A 16,866-nucleotide genomic window follows, 5' to 3' on the forward strand; every position below is an offset into this window, starting at 1 on the left:
AATCGGGTGGCACTAAGGTGTACTCAAGCTTTAGCCACTCTAGGTAACATGAGGCTTCTAAGATTTAACACCAACCCAGGGATCTAGGTGTGTATCCAAGGTCTAAGCTCCAAGGCCAATGCCACCCTCCCTACTACGAGATCTAGGGATCAACACATAGGTCAGCCAGATGTCCTCCCAAGCATCTTGTTGCCACAAGATGCTTTATCTCTCCTAATCAACTAAATCATATATATATCCACCAATCCAAGCATGCTTCAAACGTTCAACCTTCTACGGAGAGATCTTGCACAATCCCAACACCAATCAATAATAAACCTTCAAACATATATACAAGTAAACACAAGCCTTCGCGGTTCTCAATCATTCTGATGTTATATCATCATCAAGTTATCCAAATACAACTTGTCTGAAGCTTTCTTCTTCTTTTACTTCCTCAATAGCACCAAATACAACCTCAGTACTTCTCAACTCTTTGTTTGCAAATCCATCTGTAGTACTTTCATTCATTCTTCGGTTTTCATTCTTTCTTCAAGGTATTTACTTATCACTGTCATAAAATGCCTTTTGTCTTAACCGGGGAGATATACCCTTTCTTTTATTCAAGCTTCCTCTCAATTCAACAACTTCCTTCTTTTATAACATTGGAGAGACTTCAACCTTTCAAGGCTTCATTTCTTTCTCATGGCATCAAGGTCATCTTGATCATCATCATTCTTGTAGCTTCCTTCATCATGCTCATTATTATTATCATCTTCAATTATGAACATCTTCAACATCTTGAAGATTATGTACCAGCAAAACTTTAATTGCAAGTACAAGCAAATACAAATATACAAAAGCATGAAGCCAACTATATCAAAATCATGCAATTACAATTGAAGCATCAAAACATTCAAGCTTTTGACATCAAATACCTAAACCTAGTTAGGTTCATAATTAACAAGGGTCACATATTTTATATACTAGACTTCAACATCTAGCTAGGGTTTTGTCATAAGCCCTAGACTCCATCTTCGAGACATAAAACCTTAGATATTAGCAACTCAATCAAAATATCAATCTAATCATAAGGTTTCAACAATTTGCCCTTAGAATTACATGTCCAACTTTACTAGAGTTTGTTGCAAACCCTAGATCTCATCAATAAAGCCAAATCATGTATGTCACAAATGAAACCAACATTTCATATCTAGGATTTATTGTTATTTCCATCTTTTTACAATTTTGTTGTAAACCTTAGATGCAAACATCAAACTCCAAAATTAGATAACAATTTTGACCAGGCTAGGGTTTTGATCATACGGAAGAATATACAGCTAGGTTTTCGTTCCTAGGACTTTATTTCAGTTATTACAAGGGTACAGTGTACTTATCTTTTGATAAAATGGTGAAGGCTCCCTCTTAATCTAGTCTTTCTAACAAGATATATTAGATCTAAACAATTCAAAAAGTTCTAACAAGATATATTAGATCTAAAAACTCTAGAAATCGGAACATAAAAGAAAACATTACAAAACTTAAAATAGTAGACTTACAAGGATATGTGAGAGAAGACATAATAGTATAGGTCTTTGACTTCAGATTCTTCAATCTTGTTTTCTTAGTTGGAGCTTCATCAACAACATTTGCATGTTCTCTTCTCTCTTCTTGTTTCTTGGATTTTCAGGACAATGACTTTTGTAGTGTCTTGTGATGAGCAGAGTAGGCATTTGAAGTGTTGTTTTCTTCATCCTCCTTTTTGTCACTTACTAATGAGATGTGAGCTTCTTCTTGACTACATGCATTCCACATTTGTTCAAAGGTTGGTGTATCTTTCCAGTTGTTAATTCCTTATGCAAAAGAGCTCCAAGATTTTGGTAAACCTAGTAGTGCAGCAATCACAAGTTCTTTCTCTGGTACAACTTCATCAATAGCTTGGTGTTCATCTCTTATTCTAGATCTTTCATGCATGATAATCAGACTTATCATGAAGCTTATCATCAGACTTGAAGTAGGATGTGGAGGCCATTGAGACTTGTTCTTGATCAATGATTGCTCCTCTTAGTGATTGCTCTTCACTCTTACTTGGGCTTTGTCTTCACGTCAACTCTGATACCATGTTAATTTTAGGATAACAATGGTATGTTCTATGCTTAGAGCAATTTTACTTCAATTTTCTTTATTAGCCCAATATCATATCCAATATAGCAATCACATCAAAATGATAGTAAAATGCAGATAGAACATAAACAATAATAGCAAAAGACAAGCCAACACAAGAGGACACAAGATATGGCACAAGCCAGGGACAAACCCCAATGTGGGGAAACCCTTGATCATCTTCTTTTAATTCTTCAAAAGTTCAACAGAGAGAGAGAGAGTACAATTTACAATATTCACTTGCCCAAACTGATCAATCAAAACAGAAAAAACAGAAAGCAATAACCAAAAAGTCAACGCTGGTCAACACGGCTGATTGACCTCCAAAATAGCTCAGTGAACCTTGGTCAACTCGACCTCCAATAGCAAGATAATGCAGCCCAAAACAGTCTGAAAATAACTAGTCAAATATGGTCAACAAAAGTCAACGCGTCAACCTAAATTAGGGAAGTCAACGTTGGTCAACACAAGGGTCAAACTGCCTCGACTTTTGTGCCCAAAACAATAGCCTGCCCAAACAAAATTCTTCCTCACAAAACCGAATTCAAACAAGGTCAACGCTGGTCAAAGTCAACCTCTTGAAATTTCGATCTCCTGAAATTTCGACCTCCTCAAATTTGGTCAACGCGATAGCTAGAAAAGACAATCTTTCGCACGTGTGGAGAGAGAAAGGCCCAGAAATTCGTACCCAATCAAGATGAGAGAGAGAGAAAGATGAATGAGATGAGATGCCAAAATGAGGAGGAGGCACCTTGTATTTATATGCAACGTTGAAGGCTGGAGGAGGCTAATTTGATGGTTGGTCGACCTTGACAATTTATCCATAATCAAAATAAATTCATAATTTCAGTTGTACATATGTCAGAATGGGATGATCTTTAGATCAATCTTACACCTCTTGGAAAGAGGAATCCAAGAAAAATATCAGCTGCCTCATAAGAGCTGTCCAAAGTGATGTTTGGCCCTAGTTGCCAAATTTAACATATTCCTTATTGATAGAGACTGAACAATTTGATTTCTTACAAGGCAAACAGTGGCTCAGAGAACTCACTTGTCCTCACTAGACTAGCTGGACCAACATTGCACGAAGCAGGGACGTTTTTTGGAAGTGGGGATGCAAAAGCGTCATTTCCTAAAAAATCTGGGAAGCGAAGTGTCTCAGAAGCGTCTAATATATATATATATATATATATATATATATATATATTTGCATTTATATTAAAAAAAACATCCAAAATACCAAATTAGTTGTCTAAGACATGAAAACATGCATATTGTTACATAAATCAAGATAGATACGGCATCCATTGTACATCAATGATTAATTATTCCAAGATCAACCATCTAGAATCTAGATTCCTCTTCACTTGTCTAGCCTTTGCCTCAACTTCAATTCTATAGGGATATCAGCCAACATTGCCTAATTTTGATCAAACAGCTTGATCCAAGCCTCATAATATGGTAAAGAAAAATTAACATTCCCGATCAATGATTTTGACTTGTGTGAAGGGTACATAATTGCTAAGGCCATGACAAAGGAGTTCAACAATCAACAACACTAACACTGGGGTACATATAGGGCTTAGTGCTCTTGATTAAATGCCAATCACTTGCCTTCATACATGATATAATCCAATGAAATGCCACAATCCCATTGATCCTGAAAACTGTTAAGTTTGTTGAATTTTGAATGGGATATGAAATTCTATTTTCTCCATATCAAATTTGATGAGGTTGGAAACACTCTCAAACATCCTCATTTCATGGTAATGTTAAAAATTTAAGTAAAAGGATGGAAATGAAAGATAAAGGAGAATGTCACTTTTACTTTAAGAATTTAACATTACCATTAGGGAGCATCTGGGAAGCGCCTAGGGAGCATGAAGAAGCACCTTGAGAGTATTCGAAAAGTGTAGTTCCTCACATAACAGTTTGAAATTTCCAGAAAAGAAAAAACAAAAACAAAAATAAAAACAAAAACAAAAACAAAAACAAAACAAAACAAAACAAAAAACAAAAAAACAAAACAAAAAACAAAAAATGAAAAAAAAAACCTCGTGGAACCGTGTGAATCATCCACCGTCTCTCGGATCCGCCCGTGATCCGTAGTGGATACACACCCGAACCTCCACAGATCCGCACCTAATCCTTTCCGGATCCACGGATCAAGCCCCCATGGATCTAATTTTCCAGGAATCGACAAAAAAAGGCGGAACCGCGGATTCGATTTTCGGATCCGCAGTTCCATCAAAGGATCGGTGGCGGATCCGATTTTCGGATCCGCAGTTCCGCCTTAGGATCGGTGGCAAATCCGATTTTCGGATCCGCGGTTTCACCCCCAGATCCATGGGGCAAGGGGGGATGGTTCCTGTAACACTGAGCTGGACACACCCTACAAACTATAAGCCTTTACTCACCTACTTCCTTGCGTTGGGATAGGCCCGATTTCCTTACCCACAAGTTGCCTATTTCCTAGCATAGGAGGCTCCCCATTACTTATGACTAAACTCCTATTTCCTAGCGCAAAACTGCAGCAAGGAGGCTCTCTACAATACTGTACACTAGCGCCTCTAATGTGCACTCACAACAAGGAACTCTGCTCACACACAAACTCGTGAAAGACAATAATGAATCAAAGATGTGCCTTCATCATCCTTTTATCAATTTCAATCGTGCTATATTTGGCAAGTTTAAATTTGGAACATGGAGTTGAGTTGACTTGTTAACTGAGTTGAACTCACTCACTATCTCGTCTTTTTCTAAATTTTAAACTCGCACTTATAATTAAACAATTGCAAATTTGGAACTGTAGTTGTGATTGACTTGGTTAACTGAGTTTGAACTGAACTCTCTCCAATCATGACTTGGAGTTTATAGCTTGTCCTTGCCTCAATCTAAACTGAAGCTCTCAACTCGTCTTTTCCAAATTCAAACTCGTGTTGTTGCTGATAAAAATTTAGAGCTCAGAATTAGGGCTGCCTATTTGTTTGTTGTTGTTGTGACTAAGATATGACAGAGTGACAGCTATTGAGAAATGGTGTGACCAAGTGACTTGGTTACAAATGTTGCACTTGTTGCTATATGTTGGGAATCACGATTGTCGTTAGACCAAAACCCGCAAGTTTTAGTTAATGATCGCATCGCCAAAGATAAGGATCCACGAGAGGCGGTTAGTCCATGTCACGTAACACACGGAGAGCGTTGGTTTATCCAATGTCCAACAATCTCCCATCCCCCAACACGAGTCGGGTGTGTATTGAACTCGTGACCTACGCTCTGATACCACTTGCTGGTAATCACGATTGTCGTTAGACCAAAACCCACAGGTTTTAGTTAACAATCGCATCGCCAGAGATAAGGATCCACGAAAGGCAGTTAGTGTATGTCACGAAACACGCAGGAAGCGTTGATTTATCCAATGTCCAACACTATATTTAAGGTGACACCATTGTCAGGCATGATTGATGTTGCAAGGTGTGTCTGATGATAGAGCGCATTGTTCACAACTGGAAAAGTGAAAATTTTAGAGAAAGCGATTTTTTCAAGAGCGAGAAGCTTGATTAGACTGAAGAGAAAGAAGAATTGCAGCGGGGAATTTCTGAAGAAAATTTTAAGCATGCCGAACCTAGAAAACAGAGGCCGAATTATTGGAGGAGGGCCAAAATATCCAGAGGCTGAATTTCTCAAGTATGCAAGGGTCGTACGATGGAATGAGAGGGGCCGAATTTGCTACTGAGGGAAGCTAAATTTTCCATAGGTCGAGTTTCTTCAGCAGTGCCAATTCCCTTGAGGCCGATTTTTCCTAGTGGAGTCAAATTCCAAGTTCCCAGCAGTTGAATTTTTCTGTGTATTCTCTGTGGGTCTAGGTCTAAATTTTCCTCACAAATTTAATAACAAGGAAGATTGTCTTGGGCACAAATTTGTTGTTGTAGTGTGCTTGATTTCTCCATTTTACTTCTGCTGCATTTTATTTTCCGAGTTAATATACCTGTGTTTATTTTATCAGCAATTTCAGAAACATCAGAGATAAATATTTTCTGGGCTTTAATAAATTGTTGAGGTATAAACAAATCAAATCTCGTATTAGAAAAATAACAGCCTCTCCTTCCAACAACAAGCACTTTGAGCCTTGGCTCTCTTTCCCTTGTATTATGCCCCAGATCATTGTATTTCTTTTGGACGTTGAGATCATTGTATCATATAGATTAGCTTTGATTTTTGCTTTTGTGGGAGTGGCTTTCACACACCCACTTTGTGTCACCATTTATACACTGGGTAGTCCCTTTTAGCTAGTTCGGTCATTCGTTGGACAGTAATAAACTCATCTCATCTTATCCTCCACTAGTAATTTACTATATTCTGCGTATTAAAACTTCCACACCAAATAATTTGCTGGCAGACTTATTTGCCTTACTAATCTCTCTTTTGCTTTATATCTCGTTGTTGATCCTGTTTTATATCATTGTTGTCGCCGTATTTTTCTAAAACTTAAACAACTTTTAATTGACATAGCCTTGCTTCACCAAGGCCATCAAGCAACTTTTCTGTTCTTGTGAGGTTCGATCCAAGAAATATATCTAGCTGTGGAGTTTGAAACAAAGAAGCAAAGAATCCCTCAACCTACTAAGAGAGTTTGTGGAGAATGTATCCATATGCAAACTCTTTTTCTCTAAAACCTACTGTAGATTCTTAGGACTTTTGCTCACGTATTTTGTTCCAAAGAAAAAAACAAAAAAAAAACAAAAGAAACAAAAAGACAAAATAAGGCCCTGCCACCACCTTGTTTTGCTCAAGTTATCAATGCCAAGTTTTGATAATAAACATTGCTAAATGGATGTCAAAACCTATGGCTCTGACAACATGTTAAAAAATGTCAATAATATTGCAATGAATAAATAGAAGATCACTAAAACTACCAAATATCACGAATGTTATCAGAACCAGAACTGGCCAAAAGTTGGAATATGACCAAAAGTACACGAGTGCCAAAGAAACTAATGTGTAAGTCGCATTCAAACCATTTAAAAACAGCTAGAACCCAGCAACATCCAAAGACATGGAAGATAAGCATTTCTGTAATGTAAATACTGAAGCAGAATTGCATAACAATATATCAAACTGATCTTCCTAGGCTCCTCTTAAGATCCTGCAATGCTTTTCATAAAGATGTGAAGGGATAATTTAGGAAAGCGATGCTATAAAGAAAATCATCTTAACAATGCAGAAAACTTTACAAGAAACTTAGTTACCTGTTGTTTAGTTGGCTTCCTGAAATTCAGAGGGAGGCAGTGGTTAATCAGGCTTTTCAATTTTTGATTATAGCGATCATTGCAGATACAGATGATAGGAATTTTGCTTATTTTAATGCTAGCTATAAGATCTGACACTCCTCCCCTGTCTCCTCCAGACATCCCATCAACCTCATCCATAATTAAAACAGACTTCCCACGCTTTGACCTGTTTAAAAAATTTACAGTACATAGATGTCAAATCAGCATCAGTCACAGTACATGATTTTTGTTTCCACAGCTCAATCTCATACAAGAAGCTAAAATTACCCATCCATGAAGCTGCCTCTACTCAGTGATTCATTGCTGACCATCTCCTTGATTGAATTTGCTGTGCTCCCTGCCATGCCTCTCTCTATCTTAGAATCAGCCTTCCCGCGACTATCACTAGCATTTACCTGTGTCATCATAGCATATTCCAGCTTACAAACAGGCCCCATTCACTCTGACACAAGTTGCACATACAAAACTAACCTAAGAGATTTAAACTGAATAAAGACATGCAATCCATGTTACCTCAATAGTTTCGAAACCAAGCATCTGGCTTATCAGTCTCGCCGATGTTGTCTTCCCAATACCAGGTGTCCCACTCAGTAAAACAGCTTTTTTTGACACATTACCACTACTTACACTCCCACCACCACGTTTTTTGCCTTTACTTTCTTTACCCTCCGTATGCAGATGCTGCTCATCCCAGTGTGCCAACCAATCATGCAAATTTTTCACCTGTACATTTTTATCAATTGTACGCTGAATCATTTTTATATATTTGGATTTGCACCTCCAACTACAACAGATTCAATAGATACAAAACCAAATAGACAACACAACAATACCAGCTGAACTCTAAAAGTTAGTGATGCATCAAGAATTATACATACAATGGATTGATTGCCAATAATATCATCAGGAGTCTTTGGCCGATACTTCTCAGTCCACATCAATGTATCTCCTTTAGTATTTTCAATATTTTGCTTGTGAGACACTTCTGAATGCACACCTTTTTTACCTGTTTTCCCACCAGAAGCCTTGCCAATCTGACCTTGATTGGCTGAAAAAAAAAAGCCATTGTCAGCCATACATAGATCATACAAATGATCGTACTACATATATGAGAAATCGGTGAGGGCAATAGCATATATATAGATCATACAAATGATCGTACTACATATATGAGAAATCGGTGAGGGCAATAGCATATATATATATATATATATATATATATATATATGGATATGAGTTGAAAGTGACAAAATAGTAACCGTTATAGTGTGAAGTCAATTGATCGTTTCAATTTGAATGCTGCGTCTTTTTTGGAATATAATACAATACAACCTGATTTATTGTCACGTACCCTGAGATCAAATTTCAGATGATGACCGATATTTTATTTAATCAGACTGCAAAAAATTTTCACCAAAGCATACCCTGAGTTTTTTCCACTATAGTCCCCAATGTCTGCTTTGATTAAAAAATGACAATTTAACGACCTTCCTTTGTTTCTTGGATTTTTGTGAGTCATTCCAACAGTGATTGGAAGTATTGAGTTCTAAAAAAGTTAAACCAAGTCAATCCCTGAGAAATGTATTTTCTTGTGTCCAATCCTTCTTAATTTTCCCTTTGCTTTCAAAACTTCAATCCTGTTTTTCCTTCGGTTCATATCTTTTTGCTTCTGTCAGCTTCTTTATTCTACTTTCCATCTTCTGTATCTTTTGTTACCATTCAACTTGTTTTTATCTTTATCCTATGCACTCACTGCTTCCCAATAGGCTCAAGGTCTGAGGTTTTCGACATTGGCCCAAATGCCAAGGTTTCTTCAAGATATGACTTTTCCATTGCTTGAATGGTTTCTACTTATCAGACTTTTAACACCAGGTTAGGACTATCCCTCTCAGGGATCATTTCCATATTGCCCATTTTCTATATGGCTCTTCTTCTCTGAGTGCCTGCCATAATGTTTCTAGGGTAAACAAGTGGTCGTCCTTTTGATTGTCCCATAATATATCAGCACTTTCATTGTATGTCTTGATACAACAAAATCTAGCAACCTTGAATGATCTAAAGTCCCAAGCATCAAGGAGCCAGTCTTATGCAACTCAAAAAGACTACCCACTGTCACCACACTGGCTCTTCCTCTCACTTTTGGTTGGATCTTCTCCAATTCAACCGGGGCCTCCCTGAAAGATAGCATTGCTAAGGCTATAGAGTAGACTCACAAGATGATATATTAAAGACTTAGCCTAGGCAAAACAAGTGGTAGTAGCATATGTGAAAGTATGAATGGTGTGAGCATGAAAGACAGGTGGAAAACTCCAAGACCAAGTGCCTAATCACACCTTGGGAAAATTGAGTCAAGGAAGCAAGGATCAAAGAGGGAGTAAGCATGAATATATAGAGAAATAGCAACTACCATACACACCACAAATCAGCCCCAGTGTGCTGAAATATATTCCAGAAAATAATCTTTGGAAAGCTAGGTATACTATTCAAAATGTCGGTATGAAGGTGATGCCATATCAGCAATTAGGTTTTTTAGGTGTAAGCTAGATACAACAACAACAATAATAACAGGAACTAAATCCTCACATCACATTATCCAAACAACTCATGGTTCATTACAAGGCCTTCACATCAACAATACAAGGGTTCCCTACAATAGAAATCAACATATGAAAACATTACAATAATAAAGCCTCACAATAAACGATGTTATATATCCAATTTTCCATTCACAATCTCAAAGGATGTTGTAATATTCCTTTTTCATATTTTGCTAAAAATTCCCAGATTATTACAGCATAAATTTTTGCCGGAAATACTAATTAAAAATGCAACACAGATCCATAAATTGCAGACAATATGCAAGAAACCCAATTTTATTTTATTTAATAATAATTGCCAAAGAGATATAACATCAACAACCTAGAAGATATATTGGGTTTCTGATTCTCGGACTTTTGCAATCTAACCTCTAGCAACTCAGTTAACTAACTCGACCCTTCTGAGAGATAATAATTCAGCCCTCTCAAGCACAACTAATGACCCGCAACACAATAATTGGCTAGGGTGTGTCTTTCAACACCAAAACCAACATCCACCAGCTAGGGTATGTCTTTTAACACTGAAACCGTGAAATACAATGAAGGTTTCTACCTCCCACCTTAAGCCACGAGCACCCGGGACTATTACCCAAAAATATAAATACTCATTCAACCCCCAAATGAACTCTCATCTTCCTTTTCATAATTTTTCTCTTCCAAATACCATGGGTCACCTTTAATAATAAAGTGACTTTTATAAGTTCTGATTCTATATTAAATCAAAAGTCACTTATAATTCCCTTTTTTTATTTAATTACTCACTATCACCTTTAAGATGAAATTAAATAATTAAATTAATTATTTCCTGTCAACTATTCTCGGAAAAGGAACATTACAATCCTCCCTTCCCGACTCCCGAGATTGTTTGTCCCAAGCAATCCAAACTTGTATTACTAAGTCCCATACAAGCCTCGAGAATCTTCATTGCATACAATCCAGAAGCTGCAAATTGATACCAGGATTGTAAGTGTGCCTGTAGAATGCTCCAACATATATCTGTTATACCTTCCTTATATAACTGATCCCAGCATCATTGTCAAGCTTTGCCATCCCCTGAAACAACCCACTATAATGTAAACCAGGAGACAAAAGTGAAGTTGATGCTCTGCATAGATGTCTCTCATTATGAAAAATAATAATCCTGGAGTGTGAATTTGCTTCAAACAATGTCCCATACTTCTTCTCAACAGGTGCAACCTCTCTAAATTTGTCCTTGGTAGATTATTCCTCCATATCTTTATCAGAATCATTATTCACCTTTGGGCTCATTTCGATTTCTGCTTTCTAGTCTTCATCTACTTTTTCATCTATAGATCTGCATTTCTTTTCCGTTTTTCTGGCATTGATGGTGCCCACAAATAAATATAAATAATCAATAAAAAAATAAACGTCCTACTGAAATGACATAACCTATGTTGCCAGGAAACGTGGGTGCGGGGACGGGGACGGGGACGGGGACGGCATTTTTGGAAACAGGGTGCGTGGGTTCGTCGGGTAATATAATAATATTAAATTTTAATAATTATATTTTATAAATTATAAATTTATAATTAATAATATATATGAAATTTGAATTTGTATATTTTTTCAACTTTAAACAAGAAAACTTTGAGAATGCTGTGAGAAATTGGCAGATTTTGATACTTAATTTAGCCATTGTCCAAAATAGCCCTTCGCCATTTAACAGCATCAGCTAATTACAGCTTATGGCTGGTCTCAATCCTACTTTCTATTTGACCGAAAATGTCTGAACCTGTATGTGTGCATTTACAGTTTATAATTTGATGGTTATTTGGCTCGAGAATGAATGTTTCATTCCAAATTGATTTACAAGAATTTGCAGGCTCAAATTACAGAGTAAGAGGTCTCTTTTCCAGTTCTGGTTTCGATGCCATATATTCTATGTTCTCGACATAAGTGACATATTTAGCTTTTAAATTGAGTTGTTACAATTGGATGTCCATCTGTATAGAGAAGGGAATTATTTATTATATGTTTTGCCAGCTCAATGTTACGTGTCGATGGAAAATATTGCAATTAAACTTGCTAATATGCTCCAAGGAGCCTTACAAATTAGATGGTGGCTACGTTCCATTCCACAAAGCTCATCGTCAGAACAGAGAACACAGGTCTACAGGCCTGGATTTTTGGTTTTAAGTAATCACGAACACCTATGGCATTAGGGATATTGCAGTAGTGACTGCTAGTGGGCAATTGCGATCCACTTACAATGAAAGTGTAATGCAGCTTAATGTAGTTGAGCCCCTGTGGGTGTTCACTATTCAAATGTGTAATATAAATTATAATGCACTTATATTTTTCACACACGGGTCTTGTGAAACTTTTTCATGGAATAATAAAATTGAAAACGAAAACTCGTAAATACCACTGCTGTTGAAGCTGCTCTGTCCACTGCTGCTGAAGCTACCCACTGCCCACTGCTGCTGAAGCTGCCCACTGCCGCCGGAAATGGTAAACGGGGACGGCTCAAGCCTCAACCAAATGGAAAAAACTTAAAAGTTAAATGAAATTAGTAATCAGTGATCACGGTGTTTGTTCTTCTAGTATGTCGCGGTGCTTTGCTGCCAAGAATAATCACTATCAGTCTATCAGATATTTGCTTGTGTAAAGAGTTAAAGTCTTAAAGATTTAGGGTTTTTTAAGTTTTTTACCTTTGTTATAAGTTATTTTTTAAATTTCAATAAAAAAAATTATTTGAAAATTAAATTTTTAATATAGTTTTTTTTATGAAGAACCCAAAGAACCCAACTCGAAGAACCCAACCCGAAGAACCCGAAGAACCCAAGAACCCAAGCACCCGAAGAACCCAAGAACCCGTTAAAGGAAAAGAACCCAAAAAATTTTTTTGAAGAACTCGGTTCTTCATGGAAGAACCCGGTTCTTCTGGGTTCGTCTGGGAAGAACCCGTACCCGAATCCGGTACTTGGGTGCGGGAACCCGGGACGGGTTCGAGAACCCCACCCCCGGGTGCGGGTACCCGTGCAACACAGGACATAACTATTAAGTGGACTCTTTGACACTGGATGGATCTGGGGGCTCTAAAAGAGCTCATGTCTCCGAAAGTTCTAATTCTGACAAAGAATTCCCTCATGTGGGGCAAGAATTGACTTTGGTTCTAGTTGCACTGAATCCTGATGGCTGGCAAAAAGTGCATAGGCAGAAAGGCAAAAGACAAAAGATTTGCACTAGTCAGCCTTAATTTTTCATGTACTTTTATTGTCATTCCTAGTTTTTTCATTCTTAGGCTCCTTGTTTTTCATGGACCTTCATGCTGGTTTCAGCTTTCTCTTTGTACTCGACATGTTCTTGTCTGATGCTATATGCATACACACTATGTGTGTCTACAAATGTAATTTTTATTTTTATTAATAGAAATTACGTTTTTTTTCTCTGGAAATATCAAAACAAAAAGATATGAATGTTAATGAAAAAGACACCCTAACTATGTATATATATATAGCGGCCCTCAATTGCAATCAGACACCAATAAATATCTCATATATCTTATGTGAATCTAAAAATGTTTAGTCAATCATAAATACGAAATTAAGGTTGAGAATTTTTCAAGTGTGTAATTATTGATCACAAGGCAATAATTACCAAGATCTGAAATAAGAACAAATTCAACATGGTATCAGAGCAATAAGATATTGCAAGGAAAAATGAGTGTTAAATTTTTGGGTTGTTACAATATTTATGTAACAACATATTTAATTTTTACTCCTACCTAGATTTATGCAAAGATTTCCATAAATTATGGTGGGCACTAATTCCTGGTAAATATGTTTAACTACCGAATTATAAAGAATCTACTCCATATTTACTTTTTTAACTTCTACCTCATTTTATGCAAGAAATTGCATAAATTATGGAGGAACAATTTAACAAGCTCAAACACTTTGTGGGTGGATTATAGCCTAATTCCAATGGAGCAAAATACAAAATTTAACGTGAGGAGAGATTTAACCCCATAGTAGCAATGAGTAAATGGTTAGAGAATATGTGTGGGGTGAATAGTGTCTAGTAGTGTTCATAAGAAATTAACCTAAGAGATTAAAAGGGTAGAGAGAAATCATCTAAGATCTTCCAAGAAGTCTGGACCATGCTCATGCCACTTGAAGTTGGATCAATTGGTAGCTTGGTTGAGATGAAGTATTCTTGATTGATTGATATCATAGAATAGGGCTGAACTAAGCTCTAGAAAGCAAAGTAGCAGGACCAAGATAAGGGCTCACGTTCAGGCCTTGTTGGGCAGTTTTAGGAACAAAGTTGAAATATACTCTAGAGCCAGAGGGAGCTAAGGAGAAAGGTTTCTAGTGATGTGATTCACAGGGTGTCGATGAAAGTTGGAAGTCTTAGGGTTTGTAAACCCTAGAAGACTAGAAGTCTTGGATAAGAAAGCCCTAGGGTTTGTGGATAAAACCCTAGAGATAGACCTAGATCGATGTTTCTGTTGAAAGAAGAAACCCTAGCTCATGCTTGAAGGAAAGGAAAGCAACATGTTGATGATGAGGACAAGGATGAGAATTTCTAGCTTGATGAGATTGCAATGCTTCTTGCAAGAAGGCAAGGATCAAGAGGGAGTTAACAAATTCCCTACAATCCTCAGATTAAAAGGACCTCCTAATGAGGGTTGCAGGTACATTGTGAAGGTTGCCAAGGCTCTGGCAGCAGATGGAAGCATTGGGAAGAACGAAGCAAAGTTTATGACAAGAGGATTCTCCCAGGGTGGAGCACAAACTTAGCTAGAGAGATTTGTGTTCAAGAGGGAGAAATGGAACAAGACATCTAGAACCATGCTAGACAACTAGAAGAGATTCTATTTCAAAGGGTGCAAACAATCAGGTAGAGTGGAATGATGCAACCTGCGAGAGATCCAAAGGGTCTCTCGTGATGATGAGGAGCAAAAGGCTCCCAAGGATGTGGATTCAGGTCCTTCTATACTTGTGGAACATCCTTAGATCATCAAGAAGAGCTAAAAGGGCCCATTGAGCCAGTGGATCCACTCAGGGTCATTGTTCCTAAATCCAAGAAGAGGTCGACGTGGCTTTGAAGTACATTGAAGGATGCAAAGGGACATGCATTTAACCATGGCCCCTTCAAGGAAATCAAACATCCTAAGAAGTACTCAGTATATGCAGCAGTGATGAGTCTTCTCCCAAAAAGAGGGAGAAGACTGTGACAAAACGTTTGCTCCAATTGTCAGATTGAAGAAGAAGTGTACATAGAGTAGCCACAAGGTTTTGTGATCCATGGGAAGGAGTCCTATGTTTGTAAATTGAAGAAAGCTTTGTACAGGCTTAAGCAAGCACTCAGGGTATGGTATGCCAGAATAAACAGTTATTTGATGACCTTGGGGTTTAACAAGGGTAATGCATATCCCAACATTTACTACAAGGTTGAAGATGGTTGCCCCTTGATATTGGTACTATATGTAAATGACATGTTTCTTACACGGGATGAGAAGCTCATAGACGGGTGCAAGAAGGAGCTCACTTCAAAGTTCGAAATGAAGGACCTGAGTTTAATGCACTATTTCTTGGGATTAGAAGTTTGGCAGAGACCATATGAGATCTTCCTTAGCCAAGGGAAGTTTACAGTTGAGATCCTGTAGAGATTCGGGGTGATGCATTGCAAGTCCATGGCCACACCTATGGTTACAAATCTGAAGTTTTTGAGTGATTCTTCTTCAGATTTAGTTGATCCCATGATGTATGAACAACTTATTGGATCCTCGATGTACTTGGTTAATACCAAGTCGAATATATGCTTTTCAATGAACACATCGATTCAGTACATGGTTGAGCCTAGACATGTATATTTGGTTGCAACAAAGCATTGTATTAAGGTACCTGCATGGTACAGTTGAATATGGACTCAAATATCTCTCGGACAGTGAGGTAAAGTTGCAAGGTTATACAGACTGACTGGGCAAGGAGTGTAGTAGACAAGAAAAGCACATCAAGATGTTGCTTCAATTTGGGATCAGGGATGATCTCATGGTTTGGCAGAGAACAGTTGTTTGTGGAACTTAGTACAACAGAGACGGAATATACAATAGCCAGTTATGCAAGTCGTGAAGCAATGTGGCTTCAGAAATTGCTTGCAGGGTTATTTGATCTAGAGTTAGAGCCAACTTTGATATACTATAATAATCAAAGTTATCTTAAGCTTAGAGAATCTAGTCCTTCACAACAAGTCAAAGCATATAGAGATCAAATACCATTTCATCCGAGACATGGTACAGAGAGGAGTAGTGGAACTCCAGTACATATCCACAAATGAGCAAACAGTTGACATTCTCACCAAGCCTTTGTCTAAAGTGAAGTTTGAATACTTCAGAGGTATGCTTGGAGTGATGCAGAATGTCCACCCTCGTTGAGAGGGAGTTGTGATGTTTCTCCTATAACGGGCAGATACTCTCCCTCTAGCCAAGGGTTTCCCAGATCAGTCATGTGAAGTGACTAAGGGAGTAATGAGTCGCCTAGTACAATTCTTGCCTACGCCATATGAAGTGGCTAGATGTGCTTGGGACTACTAGGAGAGGAGAAACATCATAGATACTCCCTCTTAATATTATGGTGGTAGTCTTGCCCATACCAGTTGGGTGTGATTGGGACTACTATAAGAGAACATCATGGAAGAATAACTTCATCGCTAAGAGGGAGTGTTGATGTTTTATATAGCAACGAAAAGTATTTCCTTCTAGACAACAATGTATTATATATATTATATTATGTACAACAATATATATTTAAATATTATATTATATATATAATATAATATATAAATATAAATAATCAATAATTAATAAT

The 16,866-nt window shown here is 37.4% G+C and overlaps 1 protein-coding gene across 5 annotated transcripts in view; it reads right to left on the reverse strand.

The window, feature by feature from the left end:
- RFC1 (replication factor C1) overlaps window positions 1–16,866 on the reverse strand; it is a 296,432-nt gene that overhangs the window by 194,028 nt on the left and 85,538 nt on the right. For all 5 annotated transcript variants that reach the window (XM_089416372.1, XM_089416370.1, XM_089416374.1 and 2 more), the window contains 4 exons: window positions 8,312–8,481; window positions 7,947–8,156; window positions 7,701–7,828; window positions 7,392–7,599 (listed from right to left, as the gene is read on the reverse strand). In XM_089416372.1, the coding sequence (XP_089272498.1) occupies window positions 7,392–7,599; window positions 7,701–7,828; window positions 7,947–8,156; window positions 8,312–8,481 (716 nt within the window). The remainder of the gene's footprint in view (window positions 1–7,391; window positions 7,600–7,700; window positions 7,829–7,946; window positions 8,157–8,311; window positions 8,482–16,866) is intronic.

The sequence above is a fragment of the Pinus tabuliformis genome, chromosome 3_2 (genome assembly GCF_031772625.1).
Source record: "Pinus tabuliformis cultivar Carrire ecotype Pingquan chromosome 3_2, CPIR1, whole genome shotgun sequence".
Lineage (NCBI taxonomy): Eukaryota > Viridiplantae > Streptophyta > Pinopsida > Pinales > Pinaceae > Pinus > Pinus tabuliformis.